The sequence below is a fragment of the Pleurodeles waltl genome, chromosome 7 (genome assembly GCF_031143425.1).
Source record: "Pleurodeles waltl isolate 20211129_DDA chromosome 7, aPleWal1.hap1.20221129, whole genome shotgun sequence".
Lineage (NCBI taxonomy): Eukaryota > Metazoa > Chordata > Amphibia > Caudata > Salamandridae > Pleurodeles > Pleurodeles waltl.
The window spans coordinates 559,180,650-559,201,262 of NC_090446.1; the positions used below are offsets into that span (position 1 = coordinate 559,180,650).

At 42.1% G+C, this 20,613-nt stretch overlaps 1 protein-coding gene across 3 annotated transcripts in view; it reads left to right on the top strand.

Annotated features, from left to right (window-relative positions):
- TEP1 (telomerase associated protein 1) overlaps window positions 1-20,613 on the top strand; it is a 1,055,001-nt gene that overhangs the window by 34,279 nt on the left and 1,000,109 nt on the right. For all 3 annotated transcript variants that reach the window (XM_069244315.1, XM_069244314.1, XM_069244316.1), the window contains exon 2: window positions 7,720-8,318. In XM_069244315.1, the coding sequence (XP_069100416.1) occupies window positions 7,746-8,318 (573 nt within the window). In that variant the 5' untranslated portion in view covers window positions 7,720-7,745. The remainder of the gene's footprint in view (window positions 1-7,719; window positions 8,319-20,613) is intronic.

Sequence of the window (20,613 nt, forward strand, 5' to 3'; positions counted from 1 at the left end):
ACTCATCCACCAGAACTCCGAAGTGGGAGCATTGTGATTACAGGCTTACATGATCTGTCCACTGATTGCGATCAGTCATTGCTTCCTCCAAAACTTTGTAAGAGCTATGAAATCTTTGAAGCCAAACATGATTAGTGCATGAACTTCAGGCTAAGTGCTGCACTGTCAAAGTCAAGCCAGGCCATATAAGATAAAACAGGCCCATAAAATGTACAATAAAATCTGGGAATAAAAACAGAAATAATCGTAATAAAATAAGTAAAGCCATACATACAATATTTTTTTTCACAGCCACAACAAATATCTGAATCAATAGTTTACATCTGGCAGCAAATACATAAATATACAAAAGAAGAAAGCAAAAAGGCCTACACCGTAACATATAGGCCATAAAAATGAGTGAGCAGCATAGAAATATCCAGTGATAATTTTTACACACAGATATCATTCAATAAATTACATATGAATCCCACCGTAAGAAATTACCCCTCGATTGACTTCCGTGTTCTAACAACTGCCTTTAGAAAATAACTCACTCTCGCACAAAAGATGGGGTTATTCAACAATTGCAGGTGATAAATGGCTATTTGACAACTACAATGACCTAATGAGATTAAAAGTGATTTAAGATAACACCTATGTTGGTAGTTTAAAAAGCCACAAAAACAGAGTAAGAGCGACTGCTCAGCAGTGCCATTGCAAGGACAAAATGGAGCAGGACCCCCCACCCCCCAAAGCATACATTTGCCTGCCGAAGTACAAGAGCCTCCAAACTGTTCTGGCTCTAAATTGAAAAAGAAGGGACCTCTCCCGATGGGTATGATCTAAACAAAGATTAAACAAAGGGCTCAGCAAAAAACCTATAACAGGTCCTCACAGACTTTTTCATTAACTCACTTTGCAGCCTTCTTTCGTCAAAGAACTGCAAAAACAGCTGCTTAACTCTGTCCTCATTCCTAATACTGTCGGACGTCATGAATAGATCAGTCAGCCCTATTGCCTGAAGTGTTTTGGAGACATAAATTAGCCATGGGATATCGGGTCCCTTATCCGGATTAAGACAATCATTACCAATGTCCCTACAGAAACACACTTGGGGATTAGTTCAGATGCTAATCCACAACAGCAATGGCGCAAACTGCACACTGTCAGCAATATAATACTGTTGTAGCTCCGCAGGAACAATATAACTGGAGGCATTTGAGGAGTAAAAGTAGTAATCTCCGACATATGCGATTTTCCTGAAATTGAAAAGAGGAACTGTGATGGTACCCCAGGCCCCTGCCCCAAAAGTGGCTGCCAGAACACACTGAGCATTAAACACTGGTAAAAGAGGACACACTGTGCCTTTCTCTTTAGACCTATGGAAATTAAGATGTGCTCCCACAGGTTTGCTGATCTTAAAACAATCATTGATAACTTGAGCCTGCCAGGATCCTGTAGCTTTAAAAGTCAGTACTAAATAATTAAAATAGCACACACTACACATAGAATGTCCCCTTGCAACGAAATTATGAATATTTGATTTGCCGGGGCACATGCCATAATCTGAGACTTTGTGTAATTGGTGGGGTCCACTAGCCACCTCAAAGCATTAGGAGTTCTTGACAGTAGGAAGGCATTGTCCGCGTAGAGCAATGCGGGCACTTGATACCCACTATTCTGGGGGTGTCTACCTGAGTAAATGTCAAGTGGGAACAGAGACCATTTAAATAAAAAGGTAAAAGTAAAGGGGCCAAAATACAGCCTTGGCAGACTCCTCTCCTAAGGCAAAACTCTGAGGACATTTGTGCTCAGGCAATCTTTGGCCGCTAAGTCAGCATGCAGGTTATAGAGGAAATTCACCAGAGGTAACTCCACACCTAACTCCAACATCATCACCCATAACTTGGGCCTATTTACAGAATAAACAGTTGAAAGGTCCATAAAGGCCAAATATATGGGGCAACACTTAACAACAATATATTTATTTACTATTTCAAATGTAAGCATTGCCCTACCGTGCCTAGACCTGGACGAAGCCCAAATTGAAAGTGAGATAGAATTCTATGCTCTTGTACCCATGCGGCCAGGTGATTATAAATCACTCTACCTAAGATTTTAGCTGAGCTATCAATGAGAGAGATGGACCTGTAACACTTGGGTGACATGTGGTCTCCCTTTTTAAAAATGTGCACAGTAGAAGATGGAGACCAAGAGCGCGGAATGTGCATGTTCAAAGAAGAATTAAAAGAAAATCGTAATTAAAGGCCCCTATAGGTCTATATTACATTTTATAAGGTCCATTGGGATCCCATCTGGGATTGGTGCTTTCCATTCTGAACTCTGTTGTATGGCTAGCTCGACTTCGGCTAAGGACACAGTAAAATATGATGCATTCAGTAATCTAGTATTCAAGGCTTTGTTCTCTTCCAAGTGATAAATGGCTAAAAAATGGGAGCCCCAGTCATAGCCTAAAATATTGCATTGTAGCAAAGGGCCTTCAGGGCACTCCTTAGCCTAATTTTCTTAACTAGACTCCAAAAGGTCTAACTATTCTTTCCCTCCGGGATTTCCCAATCCCTCTTAAGCAGGGCTTCCTTCTTAAGTTAAAGTGTAGTCTTATATGCCAGGCAAGCAGCCCGAACCTCGGTGTGTACTCCTGGGATGGTGGTTAATACCTGTCCTAATTTCCAGTTTGCGGCAGAGCAACAGCCATCAAACCACCAGGGATCCCCACTATCCGTCTTACAAGGTTTAAGAAGGAACTGTCTAACAGCCTGGTTCAAGTTGTCAAAATAGATTAGCACAGCTTCTCCATGCTCTTCTGCCAGGTATTTTAAAAATAACACAGAAAGATGATGGACAGGGTGCTGAAACTTTTCACTCACCCACCCCCGGCCACAGGTCAGGGTTGAATCCATTGTTATTTTGCTCACCATGCCACCCCAGTTAGCGCGCATCCATATGCAAATCAGTCTTGACTCCCATGGGAACAGTCCAGCCCGAACTGCCAGACTAGGTCCTCCCTGGACCGGAAACAAGCAAACAGGGACCAGTATGTTTCCTGCACGAGAAACTTGCGTCCTAAATCTTATGGCAAATGCTTTACATGATTTGTAAACACGTTGTTCACAAGCACAGATCTCAACTCGAGATGGGGAAAACCAGAGTGTTCATCCCTTTTTAAAATGGGTGGCTAGCCCTGTTACTTTTAGGAGATTTTAATGTCTGGGCTGAGCTATCTGATAATCTTGCTTTGTTCACTCGCTGGTCTTAATCATATTCAAGTAGCAACTGATTCCACCAATTTCGGTGGACTCCAGGTCTTCTTTTTTCCCCTCAAAATCCTGTGGTCTGTGGTTCCTCATGCATGGAATGACCACTCCCTTATTGCCCTTGAAATTAGACTTCCCATTCTAATACATACTCTTTTCAACCAGGTAATAAAACCATTTCCAAACAGGTTGGGTCCAGATTTTCTTCTGAAGTACTTGCTAAAGCTCTCTCAGAAAATGGTCTCCTCTACTTTTGACGAAGACCTCATTGAATTTAACAACTGGATCACCGCAACTTTAGATTGAAAACTTTCTTCCGGTCGCTCCTCCAGGTGCTGTCCTACTGCTCCCGAGAATAACTTTAAAGCTAGCTAAATTGGAGTGATCCCATCAATAAGTTAAAATTGAAGGCTGCCCTTGAAGATTATAAATATGTGCTTCAATAAACCAATTGAAATTGACTAACATCCTGGTTCAAGCTGTTGAAATAGATTAGCATGGCTTCTCCATGCTCTTCCGCCAGGCATTTTAAAAATAACACAAAAGGATGATGGACGGAGTGCTGAAACCTTTCAAACACTCACCCCCGAGTCACAGATCTGGGTTGAATCAATTGTTCTTTTGCTCACAATGCCACCCCAGTTTGGAGCCAGCCATATGCACATCAGTCTTGACTCTGTTCCCCCATGGAAACAGTCCAGCCCGAACTTCCCTGGACCGGAAACAAGCATCCTGAGACAAGTATGTTTCCTGCATAGGAAACTCACATCCTAAATTGTCTGGCAAACGCATAACATGATTTGTGAACACTTCGTTCACAAATTACTATGCTGCTAAAATTCTTAATGTGTGTAACACAACCAAGCACTTGTTTGAGACTGTAAGCTTAGTGGCAGCTGCAGTGTGACAGATGATCAGAGTTTTTTAAGAATATGGTTAAGATTTCTATCAGTGATGCCCTTTCGTTGTAAACTGCAGCTAATTCTAAAGCACTTTCAGTGTTTGCTAACAGGCTGTGCGACTATATTCAAGCTAGCCTGGCTGATGAGGGGTGATACTCTGAAACTGGTCCCAGGATGATTATTTGCAGTCCAGGGAGGAACCTGGATTAACAGTTTGGACTGGAATGTTCCCTTGAGAAAGAGGGTCAAAACGTTGGAAGCAATGGAAAAGTGTCCATTAGATTAATTAAATTATGTGTAGCTAAATAACTGATCAACTCAGCTCCCCTGTCATCACTGGATTCCACATTACCAGCCAGTTTAGCATTGATTATCAGATGGGGGGGGCTGTGTGCTAAATCCACCCTCAGGTGGTTCCAACCTCGAAAGAAAATTAGACAGCTGCTCATAATAAACACATGTGGGATTAACAACATTGTTATAGAAATTAATTAAATAAAAAACGAAACTGGTATTATTGTCCATTAATTTTAGCGTTAAGAAGGCAGAAGACCTAATGTCAATGAACTTTCACATGGAGATTTACACTGACTCAAATCACAAGACCTCGTACGGCTCTACTAGGCGAGGAAGGGGTAGCTGGACTAGAATAGCAGGCAAACCCTTCACAAAAAGTGGGAGTAGTGGTCCACGTTTTCTGTAAAGCCACTATATCCTACTTGCAATTAATGGCACACCACGCAGGGTTAGTGGACTTCCCTTTAAGGTCGGCAGCATTCCAGCTAAGCAAATAAAGTATTCAACCATCCTCAAGGCCTTCACAATATACCTTTGTGGGAAGAGGGAACGGATTTATATCCTGAACAGGTGATCGATCTGCCTTGGTCAGGAGTCTATCATTATATGCAAGATCATCAGACATGTTGGCTGTAGGGATAGAGCAGGAAGCAAAGGGCCCCTGTGAAGAATCCATGGGTCCTGGGATAGAACCTTACTTGGACTTTTAGGTGGGGGTGTAAGACTTAAATTCGAAAACGTGGCATACTGCAGCCAGAGGGAATGCTTGGTTGAGCGGCAAATACTCCCAAATGATGGTTAATTCCTTGAGCATGCCGATTCAGAGAGTTATAGAATAACTCCAGCAAAACCAGAGATAGAGCTACTCAGAACAGGGTACATACAAGATCCAAATAATAGCTTATGAACTAAAACGGAAACCTAAAGTTCACAATAACACAATCTCCCAATGGCTCGGCAGTATTAGTACCAATCCAAGCACATCTTCACATCATTAAAATGTCTTTGGCACGAAAGCATGAAAATCCTTTGTCTGAAACAGCCAATTCAAAACCGTGTTCAATAGTTCATCATAAAGTTCAGTCTGTCCCCTGCGTAGTGGGGGAACCCTCTTGAGTACAACTAAATAGGGGCAGGCAGCTGGGGGCAAATAAACTACTACTCTGTCGGGTGTAGAGACTGAATGTCCCACTGGCAAAACTTTCCCCTGAGAACCCACCCAATTAGAACCCCTTCTTTAGGACTTGTAACTCTTGTGGGTGGTTCTCGGGTAGTAACTCTGTTCTCGGCACAGGAGTTGATTCAAAGGAAACTGCTCCACAGGTAGTCTCCCTGGACAGTACTAAATCTACAGGTATAGCAGAATTGCTTAATGGCATTGAAGGTGGCTGATTGTCTTGTTGATTGACCCATAACTCTGTCACAAACCAGAGGAGACTGACGAGCATAGCAAAAATGACATTAATCTGGCATCTAAACTCAGGGTTATGGGAGAAAGTTCAGTTTTTAGCCATGGCCTGAGTTGCTCAAATTGACCTTCAGTTAAATGCTCCAAACTATCCTGAGTCAGATGAGCGATACCTTCTGCTCCTCGAGGAGATACACTTGGCACACAAGCCTAGCTCCCAAATCTTTTTCCGATGATGGGGCTGGAAGTAAATTAATTACGCTACTCATAGCCTGCTTAGGACAAGCACCTCGTTTAGGGGTCCTAGAAGGCATGAGACTAGAGGTACCACCTCGCAGAAGAGCAGAACAGGGAGTCTTCAGAGGATTAAGGGGCACCGGAGTTTGGCCGTGTTAACTATTAGGAGCAGCAGTCGCTGATGTCGGGGTGTGGGCCACGGGGAATAAAGTTGGTACCCCGTGTCCCTCCTCCTGGGTAAGTCCATATCCCGAACCAAGAGACACCTTCTTTCCCTGAGGACGATTTCTGTATTTATAATGCTCACAATGCGCTCAAGCATGTGATCAATAGAGGTGCCTTGGGCTGGGGGTGTCGGGACATGAGTGCTGTTTGCTGCTTTCTTTTTCCCCCTTGATGCGAAAATTGTAGCCAAGCTGAATGTTGAGGAGCGATAAAAGCAAGTCAGGCCTACCTGGTCCACAATTCACAGATCCAGCCCAGTTAGATGCCAGAGTAAAAATGCCAGCAAAAGAAAGTATGAACCTTCTGGAGCGATGAACCAAAGGACGTGGTCCAGTCCAGCCTTCTGCACGCGTCCAGTGCTGCAGGATTCCCAGCCCTGCCAAGTGTCCCGCATCCTGAGTTAGAGTAACGCAGTTAAGGTCATTTTTCTGCATTACCGCAATGCCTGAAATTGTCACACAAGTCTAGAAGTGCGGTAAAACCTTCTCGTTCCAGTTTTTCACTTTGCTAGGAAAGCGCTGAGTAGTGTTTATCAAAGGCCACAAGGCGGCGCTGGTATACAATTGAAGTTATAGGATCATGATATATTGATATTTATATGGTTCCCTCGTTTTCATCGCTTGATTTTGCTCGCAAGAAAGTGTCACTCATAGTCGTTGAAATGTCACTCATAATTACACTGAAATTATGAAAATGTCACAAATAGCAATCTGAAACCTTGGCAGCTATGGATTGCCAAAGCGCTTATGAGCGCGAGGGAAAGGAGGCCCTGTCCCTTGGCAGCAGCAGACTACAGGCGCACCTTGTTGGTCTCAGTGTTTGTGGGGGCAGAGTACCCCAGAAACAGCCTTCTTTGCATCACGCCGTGTTGATGTATTTTACAACTTTCACTTTGCTTCTTTCTTCCATTGCCTGCATGGTGCATCATAAGCACCAGTGAATTTGGGGGAAAGGATTAATATGACCTTTTTTGACTGTGCAAATTAAATATTTGACATTTATGATATGGTACAAACCACAGACTGCAGGGCCTTCTTGTGTTATTGCTACTTATTTTATGGACCTTTTAGGGATGACAAGCAGGTCTTTGCCTTGCCCACCCAAGCTACTGCGCTGCCTTGCTGCTGACAATAAGAAACAATGAGAGAGAGTGTGTTGATGTTTTTGTGTGTATGCCTATACACCGCATGGAGTTGCATCCCAACACTTTCAAGCTTGAAAGACAAAATATGAACCTAGACTAATTTATATGCCTTTTTAATATGTTATTTATACACCTTGTCACAATTTATATCACAGCACAATATGACCAGGCATGCCGTTTATTTCAGCAGCTAACACTTCAACACTAGTTATTTTCAATCTAATTAACTATTGCCCCTTTTCCTTCCAGGTGGGACGAAAAACAAAGAGGCGACCATGAAAACCAGGGATATTGGCCCTCCTCTTCATGAGAAGCAGGGCACTTCAAGTCTGCAAGCTATGTCACTGGAAAACCCTTTCCTCCTGCAGAATGTGCTTTCTCACCAGTGCAAGGCTTGGACTGATCCCAAAACTGAACTCAAAGTGCATTTGCCAAGTCTCAAGCTAGGCAGTACCAGCGCCTTGTCATCCGACCTTGCAAAGGCAACTGCAGAGATGCGGCAAAGTGTGTTAAAGCCTGTCTTAGGCACTAATGTATCTAAAGATGCATTCACTTCACCCCTGGTGTCACCCTGTACAACTCTTAAGGCTGCTGACACAAGGAATCAATTTCTTTCCACTACAGTCCCAAAACTACATCTGCATAAGCCACCGACTCAAACATGCAGTTTTGGTAAAGTTATGACTTCTGACGCAGCCTTTAGCTTTTCTACCCAGTCCACTGACAAAACATCCACCCTAACTAGCAACCTGCTCCTACACCACAAGTTGGACATGCCTTTGAGGAAGGCACCTGAAATGATGGAAACTGATGTTACATTGCCTCAAGAATACCAGCTATTGGCACAGGTAAATTATCTCATATGTCTTAATATGCATGTACTTGACGTATTAAACAAAGGTATAAGGCTATGATGCTGTAATGCGGAGACACATATTTGTGCTTGTGTATTTAAACCATACATTGTTTTTGTCATGGCTATCAAGTACATGTAGTATATGCTGGGTAAGTCAGACAGAAGTTGTTGACATCAAATTTAAATAGTCAAGTGCCGGGCATCAGAGATATAGGTAAGCAGTTACAAGTCATCATGCATTAGAAACATAGGTCAGTGAATTCGGAGGAACTGATAGAGGCACGTTTGACCTCACAAACACACATAAGTTAGTATATCATCAGCGGCACTGCTATACCGGTCTCTTATGTCCAGGATGGGAACAAAGCCACACAACACCTGAGATGCACATCTACACAACACCATAGATCAGTATGCAAGTATTTAACATAAGTGATTTATGTATGCTGTTCCTGAACATTATAGATAAGTATTCAAGTATGCACCATCATATGTACAGCTACACAGGTGTGTTGTGTTAGTCTAGAGCAGTGGCGGTTGGTGAAGTTTGAGAGTGGTGGGGCTGGGCTTGGCCCGGGGTGGGGGGAGGAAGAGGTTCACATTGTGGGGGGTGGGGAGCATGGCAATTTTTGGGATTCTAGTCACCATTTCAGTGTTTTCCATTTGGCACCAACCAATTTTTCTAAGTACAATCCATGTTATTTTGACATTATTGTGGGCTGCTTAACACTGATCAGCGGATGGGGGATAGTGAAGAATCAGCCTTCCTTTGCGATATTACGTGATTACTTTAGTGGGTGAGTCCTTCTCCACCCCCACGCCCCCTACATGTTATCCTATAGCGTATTATGTGCACTACAGTGGTTAGCATGGTTTTAAATCCCATATATCATGTTAATTGTACTATCTGTTTTTACACCAACACTAAGATGGTGTCTGGGGAGGATCTGTCTCCCTGGCCACACAACATGTTTGCACTATTGGATGAATCCATCACTGCCCCCTAAACATGTTAATGGGCAGTTTCAACATATACCGTGTTTGGCATGTTTTTCGGTCACAACTGTGCGCACACTTGGCACTTCCCCTGCAGGAGTTTTAATGGGGTTGCATGCCCTTTGGGGACTTCTGGCCCAGCGTTCACTATATCTGCTCTGTGGCTGGTTCAAGGGAGAAGCCAGAAAATTAAAACACCACGCACTCCGAACAAAAGCTCTTACTATATGGCACCAAGCAAACAAATCAAGTTATCACATCCCTTCCCAAAAGAGCACTCCTATTTTAGTTGTATCCATTCACCCTTTCCTCCTTCCATTCACCTGCTGATATCCACCATTTCATTCTGTCATTCATTCATTCTTTCATCCATCATTCCGTCTTTCACCATTCTGTCCGTCCACCCATACATTTCCATTCTATCCATACATCTCAATATGTAGCCATCAAACCTATCCATCCACGCACCTATCATTCATCCATCCTTTCACACATCCATCTTTTCAGTCACTCACTCATTCATCCATCCACCCTTTCATCAATCCATCGACCCTACCTTTCACTCATCCATCCATTATTTACCTCATCCTTCTATCCACCCTTTAATCCATTTATCAATCCACCTTCCCTTTCACTCATCCATGCATACTTTCACTCAGCCATCCTTTCACTCATCCATCCATCATTTTATCTCTCATAATCTTTCCATCCATCCCTCATACACCTATCCAGCCACCTTTCAATTCACTCTTTAATCCATCTATCTACCCTCCCTTTCACTCCTCTATCCATTTTTTCACTCACCCACCCTTTAATCTATGCATCAACCCACTTTCACTCATCAATTCATTCTTCTACTCATCCATCCTTTCACTCATCCATCCATCATCCTTTCTCTCCTTATCCACCCACCCTTTCATTCATGCATCCATTCTTTCACTCATCCATCCATCATGCTTTCTCTCATCATCCATCCACCCTTTCATCAATCCATCTATCCTCCCTTTCACTCATTCATCCATTCTTTCTCTTGTCCATCCATTATCCTTTCTCTCATCATCCATCCATCTACCCTTTCACTCATCCATCCACCCACCGGTACACCCTACCTTCCACACATTCATCCATCCACCCTTTCATCCATCCATCCATCCTCCCTTTCACTCACTCATCCATCCATTCGTTCACTCACCCATCCTTACATCCTTCCCTTCATTCATTCATCCACCTACCCATCCATCCTTTCACTCACTCATCCATCCACCCTTTAACTAACATATTCATTCTTCCTTTCAATCACTCACCTTTGTCTGCCAAGTTGCAGACAGAAGATGCCCATCAAGAACTTCGACTCCACTGTAGCTACCAAAGTTGCGGGTTCATAACCACCCCACATCCATCCTTTCACTCATCGGTACATTCCTTCGTTCATCCATCTATCCACATTTTCACTCCATCCATCCATACCATCACTCAACCATCCATACCTTCTCATCATCCATCCACCCTTTCATTCATCCATCCATACTTTCTCTCATCATCCATCCACCCTTTCACTCATTCACCCTCTTTCATTCATCCATCCATTTTTTCACGCATTCATCCATCCACCATTTTATCCACCCATCCACCCTCTTTCACTCATCCATCCTTTCTTTACTCACCAATCCATTCTTTTACTCAACCATCCTACATCCATCCTTTCACTCATCTACCCACTCACCCTTTTACTCACCCATCCATCCACCCTTTCATTCATACATCCATCCTCCCTTTCACTCACACAACCATCCATCTGACTTTTCACTCAACCATCCATACTTTCACTCACTCAAGCATCCATAATTTCTCTCATCATCAATCCACACTTTCACTCATCCATCCTCCTACCCTTTCACCCTCTCTTTCATTCATCCATCCATCATCCATTCTTGAACTTAATCATCCATCCGCCCTTTTACCCATCCATCCATCCTCTTTCACTCATCCATCCATTCTTTTACTCATCCATCCTACATCCATCCTTTCACTTATACCCACCAACTGTTTTACTCACCCATCTATCCACCCTTTCACTCATACATCCATCCACCCACCCTTTCACTCACACATCCATCCATCAGCCATCCATCCATTCACTCACACATACACCCATTCACCCTTTCACGTTATTTATGACCCCCAGCTGACATTTTTGTTGCCTCACCTGGTGACATGGAGGGAAGCTTCAAGCCAGGCGAGTCGGGACTCAGGGATGCTGACTAATTCAAATAAACACACGCACATGCAATGCGCAACACCTTGCTCGTTGCTTCACTGTCCCCACAAGTCTGCTTGCTGGCACTAAATGTAAGGCATACCGGAGCTCAAAAGGCATCCAGCATGAACTGCAGCGTGGAAAGCAGCACCTCGAGTCTAGTGCAGTGTGTCTTCAAAAGTCCAGCTTACACACTGCGCACACTCGATTTTGTGGCTTCCTGCTTGTAGTCTCTACCCCATCCTTTACCAACTCGTCACAGGGTCTGGTACCACCCCACCCTGTGACGAGTTGGAAAAGGGTGTGGTGACAATGGTCTCCTCTCACTGATTGACGTGGAGGCCGAGAGCTGCAGGGCTTGAATCTGAAACGCCCAGAGCTAACTCTACCTCCACGTCATCAGCGGGTGGAGACTGAACCTTGATGCAGTGTCTTTGCCGAGTTGTGACCTCACAGGCCTCAGGTCTGTGAGATTGTCAGCCCAGCAAAATTATCTAGACTTTGTGCCTCCCAGGAAAGCGTCACTCCACTGTCATCACTGCAAGGAGTACGGTCAGTTCGTAGTGTAGAGCAGCCTCAGAAAGATCATTCAACATGTACAGTATATACACTGTGTTCACAAGTTGTTTTAAGGAAGCAGTTTCAGCTTTGCTTCGATGCATTATTTTTCACCGAGAATGTAAAGGGGGCGGAGCCTCGACGCCCTTGAAGAGAAACCGCCACTGGTCTAGAGCCATTAGCTTAATTCCCTCCTTCACTTCTTTTTTAGGCTAAGCTTGCAAGCCCTCTAGCCTCTTGTAATCTATCTGTGGGCTTTTAACTACGCCCACTGTACGCCCATCACTCTCACTCGTTCATGGGCTTGCCTTTAAAAAATCCTTTATCATCATTGGTAAATGCTTTACCTTTGTCTCTTCTTGGGGCAGTTTTGTTACCGCCTTGGCCATTGACCCTGTTATATGGATAATTGCACTTTTGCCGATTTCTTCCTTTTGTGTTTCTCCTTTGCGCTTATGCTCATGAAGGCTGTGGCGCCTTGAATCGTCTTGCTTATGCCAACTGTTTTACTTTTCATTTTCAGTTTATGTGGCAAGAAAAGTCCAGTTAGGAATTTACAACGCTAATAGCTCTAACTCGAGCAGACGCTAGACCCATTGCATTGCAAATGTTTTTTTTTGTTTTTTTTGAAGCGCCAAGAGATGGCTAGAGGCAGTAGAAGCAATTGCAAAAGAATTACAACTTTTTTCAATTTATTTTTTGTAGTGATATAAATAGCAAACATGGCATAAGGGCATTTATGTGAGAACCAGATTATGTCACACATGTAACCCCTTAACTGCAGAGGCTTTTTCGCCCCTTTGTGGGATACTTAGTTCTCCTTATCTTCTTTTCCATAAATACAAAAAGTATGCATGCCAAACTTATGACCTTTTTTCAAACATCATAGGGACGCTAAAGGTACATAGGATGTGTGTATTCGCTGGATGGGACCGAAGAAATAGCCATATTGTAGCTAATTTAAAAAATATATATTTGGGAGGGGGACATAGGAGAAAAGTGCTCTGCAAAAAAGTGTCAGTTTTTTTTCTCCTAAAAATGGCATCCAAAAAAACGTTTTCTGTGCTAAAATCACCATCTTCCCAACTTTCAAGAGCAAGCAGAGCTGAATTAAACAATTTATTCTTTTACCACAGGTTTGGCATTTTTCTGAGAGATTTCCTATTTTTATTGCTTCCGTCTAATTTCCAGTTTGTGGTGGAAACAGGGGTGAAACTATGGGTGATATCAGAAAGCTGTAGATTTCTGAAGAGTAGACAACATTCTGAACTCATCAGGAGTATTTGTGTCGATCCTTCAAGACTTTCTCAAATAAACTAAAATATTGAAAATGAGCAGGCAAAAGTGTCCATTTGTGACAATGTTTTCATCTGTAACTTCTTGTCACGATGACCCAATTTACAAGAGCAATATACCATTACATCCGCTAGACCCTTGTAGTTGCTGGGATATATAGGGTTTGTGGATTTTCCAGGTAGACAGAGCCAATAAATGAGCTGTACCTAACAATGGTTATTCTGTGTGTACCACCTATAGAGCACTTAATTCGGTAAAATATGAAGAGTGAAAAATGGGTATGAAAGAGGCCTGTATATTTCTGAAATGTACACCAGATACTTACTTTAGAAGCAGTGGTTATTTGTACATCTCTGAATTTGTGAGTACCCTTATTAGCAAGTCAATCAGAGGACATTTTTTTAAGTATCTTCTTTCTTCCACATTTTCTTACATTTGAAAGGCACAAATACAAAGAAATCCAATTGGTAATAACAAACGTTTTACTAGTCTGTGTTCCCATATGTGTCGCAATACAAATGATACCTCACTTGTGTGAGTAGGTCTAATGTGAGAGGAAAGGGCCTAAATAACAACATGGGCACATTACATTTTTTCCACTGAAAACTGAACCTTTTTTTTCCTTTTGCAATGTGGTTAGCTGTGGATTTCGGGCCCTAGCAAAGCTGGCATCTAGGGAATCTTAATACACCTTTATACTCTTGAAAACTAGATACCTATAGGAATCCAGTGTGGGATCACCTGTATGACCCTCACCATGTTTTGTTACCCAGAAGGCCTGGCAAACCTCACACAATGACTAAACACACTAATTTTCCTCACATTTAATTCAGGAAAACATCTGGAATCTGCGGAGGGTCACACATTTCCTATCACTTAGCATTCCTCAAAGACGCATGATAAAAGTGGTACCTTACTTGTGTGTATAGGCCTAGTACCCACAACAGGAAAGGGTCCAAAACGTAACATGGACACATGAAATTTTTTAACTGAAAACTGGCTTTTTTTTTTTTTTTTTTTTTTGCAATGTTGGGAGCTTTGGATTTCGGGCCCTAGCAAAGTTGGCACCTAAGGAAACCTAACACTTCTGTTCATTTTTTGAAAATCTAGACACCCGAAGGAATCCAGAGTGGGGTGACTTGCGGGGCCCTCACCAGGTTTTGCTACCCAGAAGCTAGCTCCTGGCAAATCCCAGATTTTGACTAAAACACACATTTTCCTCACATTTCATGCATGAAAACCTCTGGAATCTGCAGGGAGCCACAACTTTCCTACCGCTCAGCATTCCTCCAATTCTAATGATAATAAAGGTGCCTTACTTTGTGCGGATAGGCCTAGTGCCCCGACAGGAAAGGGCCCAAAACCTAACATAGACATGTTACATTTACCCACTGAAAATGGACCCTTTTTTGCAATGTGGGTAGCTGTGGATTTCAGGCCCTAGCAAAGCCAGCACCTAGGGAAGCCTTACACAATTGCACATTTTTGCAAACTAGATACATGGAAGAATCTAACGTGGGGTGACTTGTGTAGCCCTCACCATGTTTTGTTACCTAGAAGCCCTGGCAATACTCAGATTTTGACTAAAACGCACATTTTCCTCACATTTCATGCAGGAAAACTTCTAGAATCGGCAGGGAGCCACAAATGTCCTACCACTCAGCATTCCTCCAAGTCTCCTGATAAAAATGATACCTTACTTGTGTGGATTCACTTAGTGCCCATGACAGGAAAGGGCCCAAAACGTAACAAGGACACATACATTTTTGTTTTTTTAGCAACATTGGGAGCTGTGGATTTGAAGCTGTAGCAAAGCCGTCACCTAGGGAAACCTAACACATCTGTTCATTTTTTAAAACTAGACACCCAGAGCAATCCAGCGTGGGCTGACTTGCATGATCCTCACCAGGTTTTGTTACCAAGAAGCCCTGGCAAACCTCAGATTTTGACTAAAACTCACATTTTCCTCACATTTCATGCAGGAAAACACTCCAGTCCCTCCACAGCACTCTATGCCACTGTGTGCCACTCTACTCTACAACATGACACTTCACAGCACTCTATGCCACTCTACCCCACTCCACACCACTCAATGACACTCTTCACCAGTCACTGACAGTCTATGCCACTCCACTCTGTGCCATTCTACGGCGTGTCCCTCCACTGTACAACATGCCACTGCACTCTACTCTGACATGCCCTTCTCCTGTACTCCCCTCTCCTCTACACCCCTCTTCTGTACTCTACGACACTCTACAACATGACATTTCACAGCACTCTCTGCCACTCTACCCCACTCCACACCACTCAATGACAATCTATTCCACTCCACTCTATGCCATTTTATGACATGTCCCTCCACTATATAACATGCTACTGCACTCTACTCTGACACGCCCCTCTCCTCTACACCCCTCTCCTGTACACCCCAACACTCTTCACCCCACTCCTCTACGCCCCCTTCTCTACTCTATGTCACAACACTACACTGTACTCTATGCCTGCTCACTGTATGGACTCAACCTCTACTCTGCGCCACTCAACTCTGCGCCACTCTACTCTTCATCACTATATGCCATGCTGCTCTACGCCACTTCACTCTATACCACTCCACTCTGCGCCTTATTACAATACTCTGACATGCTAAGCTATTCTAGAACTCTACGCCATTCTCCGGTATTCTACAACACTCTACACCATTCTGCAACAGTTAACAACACTCTACGCCATTCTACAACACTCAACAACATTCTACGCCACTCCATGACAGTCTGCACCACTCCACTCTGACACTGCACTCGATACCACTCTTGCAGTATATGCTTGACTATACATCAGTAATATGTTGCATGAAAAACTACAGAAACACATCCTGGAAAAATCGAATATTCTTAGAGGATTCAAGAGTAAGTATGATGTGCAATGGAAATAGAAACAACATTGCTCTTTACAGGCTGAGTGACTTGCTGGCAGCAGCTGTCGCCCCGTGGTGTGATGCAAGGGAAAGGTACGCAGGACAGTTCCAGATTGGGTACCTGCCCTTCCAAAACCTCATCCATGGCACTTGAAATCCCAAGTAAAACAAAATGTTGAAAAATGTAATCATAATGCAAACATCAGGGTTGCTATTGGAAATTGTGGGAATAAAATATGAACATTTTCAAAATTTTGAAGATGAATAACTCATCTCTTGCTCGAGCTGTACGCCATGCACATGTGCAAGCAACCATTCATAAACTTTATTTCGGCCAAAAAAGCCATAAAATCAAAATAAAACTGTGTACAGCTAAAACAGTTAAGAGTCATCCATTTATACAATTCTAGTGGCCACAAGTGGTATGTTTTGATATACATCACAGATGCCAGCAAATACCGTGCAAATGGGTAGATGATAACATAATTCCATATGACAGTCAAATACTAGATGACCCAAGGTCAAAATGCGACAGTATACAGACTAGACATAGAAAAGAAAACAGTATCATTGGGCATCTTAAGAGTGCAATACATTACACACACAAATATACAGTTGCTGCTTGGAGTACTAGAGTCAAAACACGAGATTAGGCAAAATTCAAATTCGTGAATTTTACTTGAATAGTAAAAAAGAGGGAACAAAAAACCTCATCAACCATGGTCCGCCACGTACTCCCACCAGAGTGTTAGTTGATTCGATTATCTGTGCTTCACTTAAAAAAGGACCTGGTCATACGTGAGTGAATTGTTGAAACAGGTTTAAAATGCTAGACAGTACATATGCCACTTCTAATATCGTCATCAGAGGTCTTTGTTTCAGCACGTTGGCCATAAAAGCACATATGAGACATTGACCTACAAGTTCCAGCATACCACACTTTATCAAAACGTTAAAAGCTATGAACAATGAACATAATTAAAACTTGTGCAAAATTTACATAGAATTCATACAAAACTGTAAAATGTGCTTCTTCCAATTCCCAAACTAAAACTATTTAGTCAAATGACACTTTAGACATATGTGAACCAGTACAAACTTATTTCTCTTGAGAGACACACGTTTTTTGCCTAACTCACCATAGCACCACTAAATAGTGCAAAAATCATTGATGGGCTGGTATCTGATCTCATAATCCTTAGGGCCTCCTTGTGCTCCGGAATACCCAAATTGCGGCACATCGGGATTACCCAGCTCCTCCTCCTGCTCCAGTAAGCCGGCCACAAGAGTGACACAAACAGTTCTCTGCCCTTGGTACCAGTGCCCTATTACTGTAAGGGAATGAAGGGGCAATCTCCCATACCAAAACTGTAACTAGAGACGCCCGGCTAATGGTGGATCTAGCTCATCAAGGAAGCCCTCCTTCTGGAAGGAATCCTTCACTGTACGAGTGCATCAGTTAAAAGAGCTTAATTTGGACTGGGTGTAAAAAAAAAACACTCTTTAGTATACCAGTAGGTAGATTTAATTGTGCCTTGGAGGTCGCCCCAGCCTCCCCGGGAATATTTCACAATCTTTAATTTCCCAATCGCTATCAGGGTGGCTTTTACGTATCTTAAATACAATATTGTATGCACCAGGAATATGTAAAATTTCCTTTAACTTCTGGCAGAAGGAACTCAACTTTATCTTCTCCATGCTGCCATATTACTCCCTGGTCCATGAGGTCTCCCTTCTGCGTATATAGGCTGGAGAAATGAGTAACCCAATCACTAGCTGAAATATTGGTTTGGACAGAACAAAATCCATCTCTGCTACCAGAGGACACCAGATTTCAAAAGGAGCAGTGATAATTCATTCGGGCATTGGACAGTAGGTCGACACAAAGCTCATGTTTATTAATGTACGTGGAATTATTGTACCCAAGTAAGATGCTGAGAATCATGGCACATGTGAACACATGATTTCGTGATTATTAGGATTCATGCCTTCCGTTTAAATACTCAGTGAAACAAACTATTAAAATCCGAAAAATTCACGAGATGTCAAGGTCCCTTAAGTCACGATTTTCAGGGCATCATAGACCGCAATTTTTGAGCAGTAAAAATTATGAGGTTCCTGATGAGAGTGTTAACGCGTCCGTCTATGCTAATTTATACACATCAGGACTTGTTTTAGGTCGATGAATCTTTTGACCCAGTGGTAGGTCTCCGTAAAACGAGATTATCAAACATCAAAATTTCCTTTTAATAATCATTAATGAAATATCGGCGCATTCATTTGCTTCTGACTCAAATAATCACACCTTAAAGAAGAGTTTGTGATTTTATTCCCTATTGATTACAATCTAATATTAAACGTATTAATCTCAAAACCAAGAAGCATAAAACCATAATCACAGAGTGGCAATTATAATAAACTTTCAAGAATGCGATAATCAGAATCATAGGATAGATATAACAGCAGAGATTAAACCATAGTGCATGATAAACATCAGAATATCAGTTCAGCATAGCTTCATGTCAGTCACGTCAGTTTCGTCAGTCAATCGGATACGTCTTCTAACCTCAAATTAGCATTAGCATGTTGGGCTTCATGCGAAACAATTTAGAACATCAATTTAGAAAAACATCTAACTAAGATACTTAATTAAACATACAGCAGTTGGTACCTAGAAAGAAAAAGCATAGAGATTCTGTTAGCAATAATATTTACCCTCCTCAAGCTAAGTCAGCATGCAGGATCAGTCTTCGTCTTCAGGACATTAGTTGGTTCACCGTCAATCTATCTAAAGGGAATCATGGGTCACTCTCCTCATATGGAGGACAGTGTAATAGGGCAGTCTATGGACTGTAATATTTTGTCTAAGTCTCAAATCACCAAATAGAGTGACAGAGTTTCTGGATGCAATTGATGTCATCCCTTCCCAACTGAACTTCGTCCTCCGTATCATGAGTTTTTATCCCCTTTTGTTAACCCATTCCCCCAAAATTCTATTGGTTAATAACTACACCCCATCATTGGTAACCAATCAAATTATTCATTAAGTAATGCATTTGTCATTCTAAGATATTTTCTCATCTTCCAATTGGTCTTTATAATCAGCATTTTCGTAGGTGGTTCGTCCGGGGTTACTTCACCATCTTGGCACACGTCTCGGGTCAGGAGTTCTTCTCCCCTCGTCTCATCGTCCTTGAGAGTGTCCATTTCTGTTTCGAAGCACATATCTTTATACTAAAAGCTACTAGAATGCGGATGAGAAGTTCTGTTCATGTTACTATTTAATACAGAAGAGAACAATAGCTGGGTCATAGTTCTTTTGCGAGTCTGCATACAGGAAAAGCAGGAAAATAGATTTTAAATGAGAGTTACACAGCTAGTTCGCGACTCATGCTAACTTAAGACACACGATTTTAATGAATGCAGTTCAACTCATAATACTACATATAACTGAAGATTATTATTTATTTTAGCATTAACGTTCATATATGAGCAAAACTTATACCTTTATTTAATATATTCTAAGAATGTTTTAGTCAAATGTAAGCATTTCACGTCTATAATATATGATATTAAAACTACGCTCTCTCAGTCCCTCCTCTGATGACGCACGTCATCACACAATTCTTCATTTTCAGTTTTTCACCTTGCGCATTATGCGCATTTCAACATCTTGCCCTTTATGTGAACTTTCCCATATTTCATTGAACATTTTCTCTCTTTCACTTTCTTCATTTTGTATGGCTCTTTTTGATAAATTTCTTCTAATTTTGTCATTAATTTTACATGCTCCCTGTAGGAAGTTGGCTCTGTATGCACTATTTCAAAGTAAGGAATAGTATGCACAGAGTCCAAGGGTTCCCCTTAGAGGTAAGATAGTGGCAAAAAGAGATAATACTAATGCTCTATTTTGTGGTAGTGTGGTCGAGCAGTAGGCTTATCCAAGGAGTAGTGTTAAGCATTTGTTGTACATACACACAGACAATAAATGAGGTACACACACTCAGAGACAAATCCAGCCAATAGGTTTTTATATAGAAAAATATCTTTTCTTAGTTTATTTTAAGAACCACAGGTTCAAATTCTACATGTAATATCTCATTCGAAAGGTATTGCAGGTAAGTACTTTAGGAACTTCAAATCATAAGAATTGCATGTATACTTTACAAGTTATTGACAAATAGCTGTTTTAAAAGTGGACACTTAGTGCAATTTTCACAGTTCCTGGGGGAGGTAAGTTTTTGTTAGTTTTACCAGGTAAGTAAG